This window comes from Trachemys scripta, chromosome 14 (assembly GCF_013100865.1).
Source record: "Trachemys scripta elegans isolate TJP31775 chromosome 14, CAS_Tse_1.0, whole genome shotgun sequence".
NCBI lineage: Eukaryota > Metazoa > Chordata > Testudines > Emydidae > Trachemys > Trachemys scripta.
In genome coordinates, this window is record NC_048311.1 from 8,604,893 (window position 1) to 8,620,393 (window position 15,501).

General features: G+C 45.6%; 1 protein-coding gene across 2 annotated transcripts in view; it reads left to right on the top strand.

Annotated features, from left to right (window-relative positions):
* DHRS7C (dehydrogenase/reductase 7C) overlaps window positions 1-10,029 on the top strand; it is a 52,941-nt gene extending 42,912 nt beyond the window's left edge. For both annotated transcript variants that reach the window (XM_034790010.1, XM_034790011.1), the window contains 2 exons: window positions 4,006-4,161; window positions 9,755-10,029. In XM_034790010.1, coding sequence (XP_034645901.1) covers window positions 4,006-4,161; window positions 9,755-9,960 — 362 coding nt within the window. In that variant the 3' untranslated portion in view covers window positions 9,961-10,029. The remainder of the gene's footprint in view (window positions 1-4,005; window positions 4,162-9,754) is intronic.
* The last annotated feature ends 5,472 nt before the right edge of the window (window positions 10,030-15,501 follow it).

Consider the following 15,501-nt stretch of genomic DNA (forward strand, 5'->3'; position numbering starts at 1 on the left):
GGGGGCTGGCCCGGGGCCGGCACCCCAAGGCCCGAGCCGACCCAGGCTGGAGACGCCGGGGAGGCCAGACTGGGCCGCGCCTCCTCCCCCCAACCCCCCCCTTACTTGCTTCAGGCTTCCCGCGAATCAAATGTTCGCGGGAAGCAGGGGAGGGGACGGAGTTGGGGTGGGGACTTTGGGGAAGGGGTGGAGTTGGGGCAGGGGCGTGGGTGGGGCTGGGGGCGGGGCCGGGGCCCCGTGGAGTGTCCTCTTTTTGGACACTCAAAATATGGTAACCCTAGGATTACATTACAAGTGGATGGAGTTCTAGTACAGGCAGGGTTGGATACAGGAGCAGTGTTCATGGAACCTTGCTCTCTTCAACAAAGAGTTCTGGTCCTCTTTCTAGGCTTGGAAGAGACAATTTCCCTTCCTTGGTACCAGCCTAACCAACACATTCATTTATAGTAATCTACAAAGAAGCAGGATGTGCAATCAGTTGGCCAGACTGGAGAGGTACCTATTTTCAAATTAACATATTAACACATTAAGTTTATGCAAAGTTAATTTATGTGGGTGTTTCCTCCCGTTCACACACAAACACTCTCTCATGAGTATGGAAGTGCTTTCAGTCTGGGCCAGCCTGGTTCAGAGCAGGCTATAGGCTAGAGCCTGGGTGCTGCTTTCACCTTGCATTGAGGATGCAGGCTAATTCTCCAGTGTTGATAGTCTTCCAATGTCTTCTCACAAGTCCCTGTGTGCCCAGAACAACACACAAGTTTCCCCATAATTCACTTAAAATGATCCAGCTGACTGCAGCATTAAAAACCATTCTGTCCCCAGAAACACACAGAGAAGTGCAGCATCAGTAAGGACACAGTAATTTGGGTATGGTTTGCAGTGTGGCTGCTCCCACCCTGACAAGGTTAATTGGGGTGCTCAGGCCCAAGTGCTGATCAACTAACTCTGCAGTGAAGACACCCCCTGTCTGGACAGTTCTGTTTGGCTCGGTTTCTGTCTTTCTTCGACTGTCCTACTAACACACATTGCTGAAGTATCATGAGCTCCAAAGGTTAAAAAATTATAGGTCAGATCCCAAAAAATCATGAAACTTTAAAAAAATGATTATATCAGATTTCTGGATCTGTCTTTTCCTTGTTGATTCCTTCCCCCATCCCAGTATGTGTATGTGATAATTAGAGTTGCCAGCTGTGACATACCAGGATACAATCCAGATCAATGAGTAGCTGTGTCATCCCACCCTGTAATCTGGGGTGCCCTTTACTCTGCTTTGCTTTGCTGCTCCAACCTGGACTGCTCACAAACAGCCTCCAGCATGTAAGTCACTCCCAGCTACATCTGTGTGTGCTCCAGCCAGCCAGTCACACCTTGGCTCTTCCCAGCCTAGGTTATGCTGCAGGGTGACCCCAACACACTCCCAGGTTTAGGTTTTCCTCCAGAAATGTATGTTCTATACTGCCCAACCCTCTACTGGACAGTACAAATATGTTAAGTCCCTTATTCGTTTAACAGAATAATATGCACACAATTTGTTACCCCAAATGAAGGTACCCAGATGCTTCAACTTGAACACACTGGATTAGATAAAATAGTAAAACAAGTTCATTAACTTCAAAGAGCTAGATTTTAAGTAAGTATAAATAATGAGGCATTAAAGCCGGAAGTGGTTACAAGGAAAATAAAGATAAAACACATACTGGTGCCTAACTTAATAAACTATGTTAGATTCAAAGCAAAGTTTTCTCACTACATGCTTTCAGCAGTCTTGCTGACCAAACTCATTAGGTCAGGACTCCCTCCCACCCCCAGAGTCCAATCACCTCTTCCTTTGTCTATTCAGGTGCAGTGAATGTGATGGGCAGTGTGTGTGTGGGGGGGTGCCTTAGGGTGTTTGCATTTCCTTTTTATAGTTTCAGTCCCCCTCTTCAAAAACATCCAGCTGAGAACCAGGAGCCAAAGAGTCTATGTGGAAGGACAGTCTCTACTGTTTTTTTTCACCTGTTTGAACTTCCTTTGTTTTCCTTTCTGCTTGATGACTCTGTTTCCTGCTTAAATGCAAATTAAGGCAAGCACACATTCCTTTCTTTATTTAGGACAGACCTGACTTCTGCCTGGGCAGGGCTGTGGGGTTTGGAACATGTGATAATAACACCAGACAGAGGAATCTTATAATTTCACATACAGTGTTGCCATACATATTTTACCAGGACAATACTGACCAGCCAATTATGATTTTTCAAATGATACCATACAAAGTGTAGGTCTGGCTTAACATAAGTGACTTGCCTCATTTCTAGGTGGGCATGACTGGAAAGGTGAATGGGGGCTTGACAAACTGTATGCTAGAGTCAGGATAGTGCTAACTAAGATAAGCAGTAGCACCCTGATGCTAATGACAATGGACAAAATAAAACTGGAATGTAAAGATCAGGTTCCCTGTGAACAGTGCATGGATAGAGCATGCTGTACAGGGATTGGTTCCTGCAAAGTAACCAATCCAATAAAAAAAGTGTGATTTAATGTAAAGCAAATACAAGTAATGTGTTAATATATATAAAGGAAGAGGTTTTCTGTGTAACTTTGGATATGTGGTATGCCCTATACCCACCCCTACCTTCGAGTCTGATAAACACAGAGTAGCTTTGCTGTATGTCAAATAAAGGAACCTGAATGATGAAATCCAGAATAGAACTGAGTGTTTTGGATCCCAGAGAACTGGATGAAGTGTTCTCCCAGAACTGGAAAAGGGGTTCTGGATAAGCCAAGTGGAAAAGGTCTCAGAGGGAATCTCAACAAAAGGCATGCTTTGTATAAAGATTATTAGAATACTGTGTAGGATGTAAATACAGGGGTGTATTCAGTCACACCAACTCTCCCAGATTTATTGAGGGAGGTGATTCTGTTCCCAGCAGCAGGAGCCCTCGCTGCTGTCTGATGGTGCAGAATATTCAGCTTTTCTTCAGACCCCCAAATCCCATGAATTAATTCTGGCTCTCCCACCCTGACACCTACCTAATCCCCAGCCCTGCCACTAATTATATGCCCCCACTGCATGTCAATGCTTGCCCAATGTCTGCACCCCCACCCCGCTCAGCAATTAATTCTGCTCCTCAGACTTCAAATCAATTCTGCCCCCATATCTGACAGTCACCCAGGCCCAGCATCTGTCCTGTGCCCCCTCTAGCCTACACCTCTGCTTCTGCTGCAGCTCTTGGGGGATCTTCACAGCCTGCTTGCAGGCCTTGGAGGGTCAGCTCCAGTTGGCCCCTCTTCACTCCCCCTCCTCCTTTTCCCAGGCCTGGTATTGCAGGATTCGGGGAACAGAGCAGGGAGCAGAGTGACCCATTACATGGAGAGCTGCCCTGAACTGCTGGGATATTTCTGCTCCTTCTCCCTGCTCTCCTACACAAAAAGTATTCTCTGGCTCCCATGGCAGGGGGGAAAGTTCTGCCTGCCCCCTGCCCCTACTTCCTGAGCACAGAAGCCAATCGGAGGTACAGGCTGGACTGGAAATGTGTGATGGCTGGTGTTTCTCAATAATGCTAGCCTAGCTCCAGCAGGGCTCAAAATTGGGTTATTCGATGAAATGGCTGGAGCTGGCAACTATTTTTAACTCAGACACCGATTAACAGATTTCCTTGTAAATTCTTATAAAAATTATTCTGTATGCAAAGAATAAGCGCTATAAGTTTGGGGAGATACAATCTATTTAACCAAAGCGGTTAAATCCCCAGTTTAAACCTTACATTCAACTCAACTATGCTCAACTTAGCTATGAAATGATGATCAGTGCTTTCATAACTGTCTGTATGATGTACCACTGGGTGTCCATTTCACCTGTCCTCAGTTGCAGAGTGAATCTCTCCGATCGTTGACTTTGGTTTCCTCTCCTCTCTCTGGAAAACTGTTACCATGTGCAGGCAGAGTTACGAAGCAGAAATGTCAAGGCATAAGTCAGTGTTTCTGCATTTTATAAGGCTGTTTCTCCTATTGCTTTTCTCTTAGATGCTGCTTCTAAGCACGCTGCACAAGGATTTTTTGATTGTCTTAGAGCTGAAGTGGAAGAATTTGATGTTTGTATCAGCACCTTGAGTCCAACATTCATCCGTTCATACCATGTTCAACCAGAGCCTGGCAACTGGGAGGCCTCCATTTGGAAATGTAAGGTTCGAAGAACAAATGAGAGCCAAAGGAGTAGTAGAAGTGGAGGATAGTGAGGTAGGGGGTGGGTGGATAAAGGGAGACAAGAGGACCATGTTTTAAAGTGGATCAGAGCTGATCAAAAAGCTCTGGAGAAATGTTGGTGCATGGCAGCAGAGTCCACACATTACTGCAGGGTAGATTTGCATCCCAGCTTGCTGAGAACTAAGGGTATGTCTACCCAGCCTGTGGAAGTGAGCTTCTCAGTCCAGGTGGACAGCTCTAAAAATAGATGTATTGACAGCTCTTTGAAGTTGCAGTTTGGGCTGGAGCCTGGGCTCTGAAGCCCACTCCCGTCCTTAGACAAACTATAAGTGTTCATTGAGACAAGCCCCCAGAGAGAACAGATGATGGGGGCAGAATAAAAGAGAGATTGCATAAGTCATGTGAGCAGTGTAGGGAGAGGACGGAGAAACAGGGGAGAGTGTAATGGAGTGTGTGAAAAGAAAGGTGCCAGGCAGAGAAGTGAAAGTGAGGGGGCTGTGATGGGGAAAGGAAGTGGAGATGGGGAAAGGTGTGATGGGAGCATGGAAGAGAAGGCCAGCAAGAAGGGCAGGTGAGGAAGGGAAGAACAGTGGAGAAGGAGTATAATTGGGGTATTGAGAAGAAACAGTGAATGAGTTCAGCTTGGGTGACAGAAAAGACCATGCAATTTACTCACCATTCTGCCAGAGAAGTATTCGACTGGGAAAGCTTTTGCAGCCAGTTGATTTGATCCTGTATTGCCAACCCAAAGCACTGAGTCAGGCCCCTAGAAATCATGAGAATGACTTAAAAGTACTAAATGTTGGGTCTGTTTCTTTACCATCTGGTCTCAGTCTTTAGTTTTCACTCAGTTCACCTTTTCAGGCTTTTCCTCATGTCAGGTGGGCTAAAAACTGGGTGTTTGGTGGTCCGTGTGTGAGATGAATTTGATGGGTCTGAGCTCTGATGACTCAAGCTCCCCACTGTACTTTGCCTTAATGCGGTGGCTTCCAAACTTTTTGCCAATATGACCCCATTTTAGTGATTTATCCTCCTGCGACCACAGACAGCAAGGAAAATGCCATTTTGAAGAGCAAAATGGCATTCTCCACACAGTGTGTCTTCACATGCATTGTTTTGTGTAGTCCATTGGTTCGACAATGATGTTTTCATGCTAGCTCTTTTTGTGGATTCTGGAGTGACTCTGAAGTCCAAAGTGTGACACGTATGCTTGTGAGCAGATCGGGCAGACAAAGTCATTGGTGAGTGTCTTGGTAGCTATAGTAGTGGTATGAACAGAGGTGAAAGTAAGCCGGTACGGGCCAGTACAGAGGACCGGTAAGAAAAGGTGCAGTAGCTACCGGCAAGAAAATGGAGCATTCTCTCCCTCTCTGACTCCTCCTCCTGGCTCCAGCAATATTGAGGGTCCAGGGGCCCGGCTCCACGAATGTTCAGGGCCGGGTCTCCCCCCTGGCCCCACCTGCTGCCCCCCCGCGCCTCCCCTGACTGTGGGCTGGCCCCCCTTTGCTGCCCCCATGCACCTCCCTTCTGTGTCTCTCCCCTAAATCTCCATGCTGCCTGCCTGCATTAACTGCCACCGCAGGGTCCTAGTGCCACTCCCTCTACTGCCAGGGCAGGCTGCCCTTCCCCCTCAGACCTTTTCATTTTCCGGTGGGATCCTCCACCATTACAGCCGCCCCCCCTTGCCCGCAGTCACCGCTCTTGCCCCACTCTGGGCAAGGGAAAGCTCCATCCCCCACCCCCAGTGAGGCTGCAGTGAGGGGCAGCAGCACGGGAGGAGGCATGTGATGGCAGCCCCTCCGGCATGGCACCCACCACAGGGGAGGCGAGGGGCATTCCTGGACCTGAGAGGGGCCCTATGAGCACGTGCAGTGACAGTGTGGGGGTGAGTGTGCTGCCGGGGGGGAGAAGGGGGTCCTTACCCCAGAGCTCGCTGCTGCCGGCAGGGAGAGGGCTGGGTGGAGTCCTCCTCTCTGGCTCCAGTCCCAGGGCAGCCTGCCTGCATCCCAAACTCATCCCCAGCCCTGCCCCACCCCAGAGCCCACACCCCCTGCCAGAGCCCTCATCCCCCCACACCCCAACCCTCTGTCCTAGCCCTGAGCCTCTCCAACACCCCAATTCCCTCATCTCCAGCCCCAGCCAGAGCCCTCATCCCCATGCACCCTAACTCTCTGCCTCAGCCCTGAGTCCCCTCCCACACACCAAACCCCTCATCCCCAGCCACACCCCAAATCCACCCCCAGCCTCACCCCACAGCCCTCACCTTGCACCCCCTCTTATCCCCAAACTCCCTCCCATAACCTGCACCCCCTCTCTCTGCACTCCTTCCCATCCCCAAACTCCCTCCCAGAGCCTGCACCCTGCACCCCTCCTGCACCCCAGTCCCCTGCCCCAGCCCAGGGCCTGCACCCCAGACCTCCTTCCCCATCCAAACTCCCTCCCAGAGCCTTGGGCAGGTTGGGGGTGGAGTTGGGGGGGCAGAGTTTGGGCAGGGACAGGTTCTGGGCACCACCAAAATTTCTACAAACCTGCCACCCCTGCCAGCAAGAGCTGGTGCGCCATACTGGGGTGGACCAGCTTCCTGAGGCAGCAATTTAAAGGGCTGGAGCCCAGGGCCCTTTAAATTGCCGCCAGAGCCCCACTGCCAGAGCCCTGGGGTAGTGGCGACGGGGCTCGGGTGGCGATTTAAAGGGCCCAGGGCTCCTGCCGCCATTACCGCCCTGGGCCCTTTAAATCACCGCTGGAGCCCCACTGCTGCTACCCCAGGGCTCCGGGGACAATTTAAAGGGCCTGGGCACAATCATCCGCAAAGAGTGCTTCTCTTATTAGAAGACTGAACCGTCATGTCTGTATCTGATGTATATGCGTCTGTTGAGCCTGTTTGTAGCATGGTTGAGAACTTGGGTGAAGAAGAGATTGAATAATACCAGGGCAAGGACACAGCCTTGTTTGACTCCATTTGAAATGGGAAAGGAGACAGTCAGATCTCCATTAAAAAGTACCTGACTTTGCATCCCCTCATGGAATAAATGAATGATCTTTACCAGTTTTGGTGGGCAACCAAATTTGCTGAGGATCATCCATAATCCTCCTCTGTTGACTGCATCAAATGCTTTTGTCAGATCAATGAAGATACTGAAGATACTGTTTTTCTATATGTTCAAATATATTGATTTCAATTACAACACAATACAAAGTGTACAGTGATCCCTTTATATTATTTTATTACAAATATTTGCACTGTAAAAAAGATAAATAAAAGAAATAGTAATTTTCAATTCACCTCATACAAGTACTGTAGTGCAATCTCTTTATCATGAAAGTGCAATTTATAAATGTTGAATTATTGTTTTTTTTACATAACTGCACCCAAAACCAAAACAATGTAAAACTTTAGCACCTACAAGTCCACTCAGTCCTACTTCTTGTTCACCCTATTGCTAAGACAAACAAGTTTACATTTAGAGGAGATAACTTTTGTAGCCAGCATTGCAAGGCATTTATGTGCCAGATATGCTAAATATTCATATGCCCCTTCATACTTCGGCCCCCATTCCAGAGGACATACTTCCATGCTGATGATGCTCATTAAAAAAAATGTGTTAATTACATTTGTGACTGAATTCCTTGGGGGAGAATTGTATGCCTCCTGCTCTGTGTTTTACCCTCATTCTGCCATATATTTCATGTTATAGCAGTCTCAGATGATGACATAGCACATGTTGTTCAATATAAGAACATTTTCACTGCAGATTTTACAAAACGCAAAGAAGACACCAATGTGAGATTTCTAAAGATAGCTACAGCACTCGACCCAAGGTTTAGGAATCTGAAGTGCCTTCCAAAATCTGAGAGAGACGAGGTGTGGAACATGCTGTCAGAAGTCTTAAAAGAGCAACACTTTGATGTAGAAACTACAGAACCCGAACCACCAAAAAGGAAAATCAACCTTCTGTTGGTGGCATCTGACACAGATGATGAAAATGAATGTGTATTTGTCTGCACTGCTTTGGATCGTTATTGAGCAGAACCCTCTATCAGCATGGAAGCATGTCCTCTGGAAGGTGGTCAAAGCATGAAGGAGCATATGAATGTTTATCATATCTGACACATAAATACCTTGCAACGCTAGCTACAACAGTGCCATGCAAATGCTTGTTCTCACTTTCCAGTGACATTGTAAATAAGAAGCTGGCAGCATTATCTCCCGTAAATGTAAATAAACTTGTTTGTCTGAGTGATTGGGTGAACAAGAAGTAGGACTGAGTGGACTTGTAGGCTCTAAAATTTTACATTGTTTTATTTTTGAGTACAGTTATGTAAAAATATAATAATTCAACATTTGTAAGTTGCACTTTTATGATAAAGAAATGGCACCACAGTACTTGTACAAGGTGAATTGAAAAATACTATTTCTTTTGTTTATCTTTTTTACAGTGCAAATTTTTGTAATAAAATAATACAAAGTAAGCACTGAATATTTTGTATTCTATGTTATAATTTAAATCAATATATTTGAACATGTAGAAAACATACAAAATATTTAAATAAATGGTATTCTATTATTGATTAACAGTGCAATAAAAACTGCAATTGTGATTATTTTTTTAATCTCTCAATTAACTGTGATTAATTTTTTTAATCGTTTAACATTCCTAATTCATAAACATATTCTTCCCACCACCCCCAAGTATCCCTCCACAATAATATCCCCCGATTGCCGGCTTCTTTTGATATTGACAATATATCACATAAAATGTATATTCAGAACTATGCATAAAACACCAAAGGCCTGACTCTGATCGCTCTCTCTTGGAATCAGAAGTAATTCCATTGACATCACAGAGCTCTATACAACAGGTACAAGGACATTCAGAACCAGGCTTTTATTCCTAACAAAGAAACAAAGACAAACATGTAGGGTTGTGTAGGGTGTGCATGTCTCCTGAGAGGAGAGTGAATGCTAAGTGATTATTATGTGGCAGTGAGGAGTTACCTGGGTATCTTAATTGCATTTCCAGACTTTCTAACAGTTTCTAAGGGGTTTTTCCTTAATTTACAGGAATTCTATAGCTCTAAGTGTAATATTTTTAGGTGCTGGTGCTGGTGGTGGCAACTGGTAATGTTACCTGAACTCCACTGAAGTATGCTTTTAACCTTCTTCTTAAACAAAGCTTCTTGTCTGAAAATTTCTTCAGGGTTTTAAAAACATTAAAGATGTGCTCAATGTTGGAAAGGCCTGTAGACTTTCCAATTCACACAAGGATTATGTGTATGGGAAAAAGGAAGCCAGGAGAAAGAGGGAACAGAAGGAGATCTTTTTAGAGGAGAGCTGTAAAACGATTAAATGAGCTGGGGATGGAGGGAGAGAGGAGGGGATGGGACAGATGGAGGGTGGGAGTGGGAAGAACTAGGGGTTCAGGAAGCAGGTTGGGGTCTTCTTAGCACTAATTCACAGCTGGTCTGTCTGCTGCTCCATCGCTCCCCAGGTCTGCCTCCGTGCGGCTACACTTTTGTCCTGCTCCACACCATCTGGCTGCTGCTCACTCCTCTCTGGTCTGATTTACAGTCTTTTTCAGAAAGCTGGCATATGGCGTGCATCCAATGGAGGTTGCTGAGGAAGTTCTGCGCACAGTGAGCAGAAAGAAACAGGAGGTGTTTATGGCCAACGCCATCCCCAAGGCAGCTCTTTACATTCGCACTTTCTTTCCGGAATTGTTTTTTGCCATCATTGCGTCTGGTGTTAAGGAAAAGCAGAGGGTAGAAGAGAAATGATTTTGTTCAGCTCTTTTTTCTGTTTGTGGCCTGAATAAAGTCTGTGTTTCAAGAGTGAGCATTTTCAGCTTCCCTTTCAGTGAACAATAAAGCTGCCAGTAAAGCCAGGTTGCTGCTAGACTACAGCAGGGACTAGCACAAATGCCTTTAAAGATTGCACCTCTCCCAGAGCCCGTGACTAAGATAAAGTGGTTCTGTTATTTGTATTAAAGTAGCACCTAAGGCCCCACTGTGCTGCATGGACACAGAGTGAGAGACAGCCCCTGCTCCAGATACTGGACAGTCTATAACTAGACAAGACAGACAGAGGATGGAGGGAAGAGTGCTAACCCCTGCTGGGGCTCCCCCGAGACCTCTTCCACTCATTTTCCCAAGTACTCAGTTCAACTCCAGGCATTGTCACTCAGGTATTTTTATTTGGCATCCAGCAATGCTAGGCTGAGTTGATCAGACTCAGACCCCGTGGGATGGATGCAGGGTATATCAGTTCCAAAGTTACACAGAAACCTTTTTACTTTATATTCATTATACATCTCATTGCATTTACTATACATTGCATTACATGTTTTTGGATTGGCTTGGTTACTTTGCAGGAACCAATCCCTGTGCAGCATGTTCTGTTCCCAGCTATGGTGATTACAGCCTGAGGGCCAGGGGGTGAGTTGGGGGATAGCTCAAGGGCATGAATATATGTGTATAGGGCAATTGAACTGGATACTGGCACCATTTTCCAGAGGCAGTGGTGATTTTAGTTAATATCGCACTCCAGAGGGTAACAGAGACTGAAACGGAACAGTTCCTGCAGGTGTCTGGCTGCAGACCAGGGCTGTATGATGCTAGCCTGTGTGCTGCAATGCTGAAGTAACCACTGAGTGATGTGGGAAAGTGTCCTACCATAGTGGAAGAAATAAAGCATCCCTCCCCAGAAACATTTGACAAAGGATTTCAGACCTCCTCCAGGAAGGTTTCATTGAGATCTTAATGGACGATTCATGGGACATCCTGATGCACATAAACAAACTGTTCCGCATGGCCCCCTCTTTCTAACTCAATAGGGGAATGAGAAGCAGATAGCAACTTTTCTATTGGTTGTTTCACTATCTCTTCTAGCTTCAGAGTAATCAACATATGTGTCCTGCTACTTTGGGAGTTCCATCCCTGCAATTTCAAAGCAAACTGAATACTTATCAAAGGTTCCTTCCCTTGCATCAGGCTCACCCATGCTGGACCATAGGGATGGGCTGGACTGCCCAGGAGTCAAAAACAGGTCTGGGCTCACTGCAGCACTGGATTCCCCTGATCACCTGTCCCCCATACTCTTCCTCCTGTTCCACCTCCTCCTTGCTGTTCACATGACTCATGCTCCCCCAAAGTGTCCACAGGGCTCTTGGGGGTAGTGGTCGGGATCTCTTTGTTTTTCTGTAATTTTGCTTTGTCAGTTGCTACCATGATCTTTTGAACCTGTAAAATCTGCATCTGAACCCAGGCTTCTGACAGGGCCGTTGTAACCAGATGGACTGGAACCATATTAGTTATATCCTCCCACAATCTCATTGTCCTTCCCATTAAGGCCTAGCAAGGGGGAAATCCTGTGGATTTGCATTCCTTAAGTTTGATGTGCCATGTATCAGTGGTAATACTTCATTCCAGTTGCTGCCTGTTGCAATTTCTTTTTTTTTTTTATTTGATGGTTCTATTCATTTGCTTAACCTGTCCTGCTGCTGCTGGATGACAAGGAATGTGAAACTTTTGATCACTGACCAGCAGGTTGCACACTTCTTTGACAACTGATTCCACAAATCCACTCCCATTGTTGGAGTCAATAGCATTAAGCACCCCCAATCTGCAGAACAGATAGTACCTCAATTGCTTTGCTGTAGTTATGACAGTCATCTCTAACAATGCCTCCACTACTGAACTGGATGAATGGATTCCTTATGTTCATGTGACTGCCTCTGGGGCAGTGAGTCCTCTCCTACAAGTAAAATGTAGGTGTGCATTTGACAATATTCAAGTTTGAACTTGGAAACCTCCAAAAAGGTCTCCACTAATTGGGGTACCCATGCAGACATATCCTGCCCATTTTGTACAGGTATTTTCTGTGCATTTTAAATTGATTCCAAACCTGCAGCCATGGGCATGACACATCCTTCCTCATTCCCCCAAAGCATTATGTTAGCCAAATCCACCACTAATTTCATTTCCACTATAACCTACTTACAACCTCCAAGCAGACAGACCAGAAAGACAACCTCCAAGCAGCATGTTACTGCCACAAGGGGTGATTGTTTTAATGGTTTTGTTTGAGGGGGTGGTGTTTGGAGCCAAACAGCCAATCAATACAGGACAGAGACTGGCCCAAAGGAACACTGCAGAAAGCAGTCTGATTACATCATCAGTGTCTGTCAGTCAGTCCCTGCTACAGCTGCCTGTGTCTGTACTCAACTTCCTCCCTACTTCTTCCCCCACCCCATCCAGTGTAGCTGTACCTGCTGCAGCTGCCTTGTGGCTCAATCTCTGCACTTCTCTCAGGAGATATTTGCTTTCTAAACTGGTAGGAGGAGAGAGACTGGTGTGATAATCAGATGAACGTGCATTCAACTGTCCTGTTATCCTGGAGAGACAAGGTGGGTGAGGTCATCTCTTTTAATGGACCAACTTCTGTTGGTGAAGAAGAAAAGCTTTGAAGCTACACTGAGCTTGCCTCTGGGTTTGGGAAATGTACTCGGAGTGTCACTGCTAAATACAAGGTGGAACAAATTGTTTCATATACGTAGTTAACACATATTCTAAGGGACCATTCAAGGTGAAATGGCCTGTTAACACCCCTGCAGTCACAGGACACCCCTAGTTCTCACCTGCTACTCCACACTCGAACCCATATAGGGTATCATTAAACAATTACAACCCATCCTTGATGGGGACCACATTCTGAAATAAACCTTTCCTGAACCCCTTCTTCTGGCCTTCAAACACTTCCCTCCCAATGTTTTGAATCTCATCATCAGAAACAAGCTTCTTAAAGACTGGGACCCACCAGATCCCACCAAAACAACAGCTGCAAAACCTACAAATATATCTTCACTGCTATGATGATCAACACCCCCTAAAACATATCTTTCAAGATCCATATATGGTTTAGCTCATTTAGTGCACTAAATGCCCCAATAATAACTGTGTGTGTGACATTCCAGGGTACATTCCAGACCAGGCTGTGTCACCCTGGCCCTGCCACCTTGGGTGCCTTGCAATGCCTTGAAGTAGGTTCCACCTGGGCTGCTCACAAGCAGGCTTCCAGAATGCAAGTCATACCCTGAGTGTCTGTGTGCAACTGGAGCCTGCCAGCCATACTTGGGTTACACCAGGGGTCAGCAACCTTTCAGAAGTGGTGTGCTGAGTCTTCATTTATTCATTCTAATTTAAGGTCTTGCATGCTAGTAATACATTTTAACGTTTTTAGAAAGTCTCTTTCTATAAGTCTATAATATATAACTAAACTATTGTTGTATGTAAAGTAAATAAGGTTTCAAAATGTTTAAGAAGCTTCATTTAAAATTAAATTAAAATGCGGAGCCTCCCGGACCGGTGGCCAGGACCCAGGCAGTGTGAGTGCCACTGAAAATCAGCTCATGTGCCACCTTCGGCACGCGTGCCATAGGTTGCCTACCCGAGTTACACTCTGACTCTCACCAGCTTGGGTTATACAGCAGGGTGACCCCAACATACCCCAGTCCCAGATTTCCCCCAGAAATGTATGTTCTGTGCTGCCCAGCCCTCTTCTAGACAGTACAAATATTTTAAGTTCGCTATTCCTTTAATGGAATACTATGCCATTTTATTAGCTCAAATAGTTATTCAGACACTTCCAATTAAACACATTGGATTAGATAAAACAGTAAAACAAGTTTCTTAATTACAAAGAGAGAGATTTTAATTGAGTACACTACAAGTAATGAGGCATAAAGTCAGGAACCATTACAAGAAAAATAAAGATAAAATATTTACTAATGCCTAATATAACAAATTATATTAGATTCAATCAAAGTTTCTCAGCACATGATTTAAAAGATTACTGACCAAACTCTGAAGTCAGGACCCCTCCTCCAGTGTCCAACGTCTGCTTCCATTTTCTCTTCAGGTGCAGTGAATGTGATGGAGGGGGGGGGGTTCCTTGGTGTGTTTGTCTCTCCTTGCTTTAGTTTCAGGTCCCCCCCGCCCACACCGAAAAACATTTCCAATTGGGCAGTAGGACATAAAGAGTCTATGTGGAAGAATGCAACAGAGAGTCCTGTGGCACCTTTAAGACTAACAGATGTATTGGAACATAAGCTTTTGTGGGTGAATGCCCACTTCATCGGATGCATGTAATGTGGAAGAATGTTCCCTGCTGGCTTTTTCTCACCTGTTGGAGCTTTCTTTGTTTCACTCCCTGATTGGTGACTCTGTTGTAAATGCAAATTAAGCAGAGCACACATTCCTTTGTTTAGGACAGACCTGTTGGCCAGCTTCTGTTAGGGCAAGGCAGTGGAGTTTGGAATGTGTGTTAATAGCACCATACAGGGGAATGTTATAACTTCACATACAATGTTGCCACACATATTTTACCAGGACAATACCAAACAGCAAATTATGAGTTTTCAAATGATACTTTGGTCTGGAGTAGCGCACAACTAAGACTGCCAATCTCAGGTCAGACAGTCAGAAAACAGTCTATAACTAAATTCAACCAAACCAGTAACAAGCATGGAATTACTATCCATAGAGATTCTATGGTACAGTTTGATTTTTTAAAGATTTTTACTTCATTTGATTCTACACTTTCTTTCACATATGGTGCTACTCCCTCATCAGCATGACCTATTCTGTCCTTCCGATATATTTTGTACCCTGGTATTATTGTATCCCATTTACTATCCTCATTCCACCTAGTTTCTGTGATGCCTATTGTAAGCAGAGTCAGGATGAGCTCTACCCTGACATCTGGTGGTAAATTATGGTGAGGGTGGAAAAAGAACTTCAGGGGCTGATCTTGTTTGCATAGGCACACCCACCTGCCCAGTCTGGGACAACAACAACTGAAAGTGATTACTTTGGCTGGTGTGGGATCCCCAGTTTCTCTGTTATTGAGGCAGGAAGAATAAAGTGTTGTTACCCTGATTCTGTGAATCAAGGCCAGTGGAACTGTTGTATGACAGAGGGACTCACCAGTAACTAAGTAGCACTCGCTAGACAAGGGGTGTGGGTTACAAAGCCCAGTGAATTGAGAGTGACTGGGGATAGGCATGTGTATCTGATGGTATGGGTCCCCCTTTGAGGGCCTGGAACACCAATTGCACTTCTTGTTCTCTGCTGTTAAATAGTAGAGCTAAGTTTGCTTCTATTAGGAGTCTAGCTAGAAGTTGCTGAGCTGAGTTCACTTTGGCCCAATGGGGCACCAGCGCTAGGGCTCCCCTACTACAAGCTAAAATTGCTGAGCTGAGATCACTGAGTACTGTGTTAACTAGTGGGGGGTCCTGAAGAAATATTGCTAAGCAGCTGGCA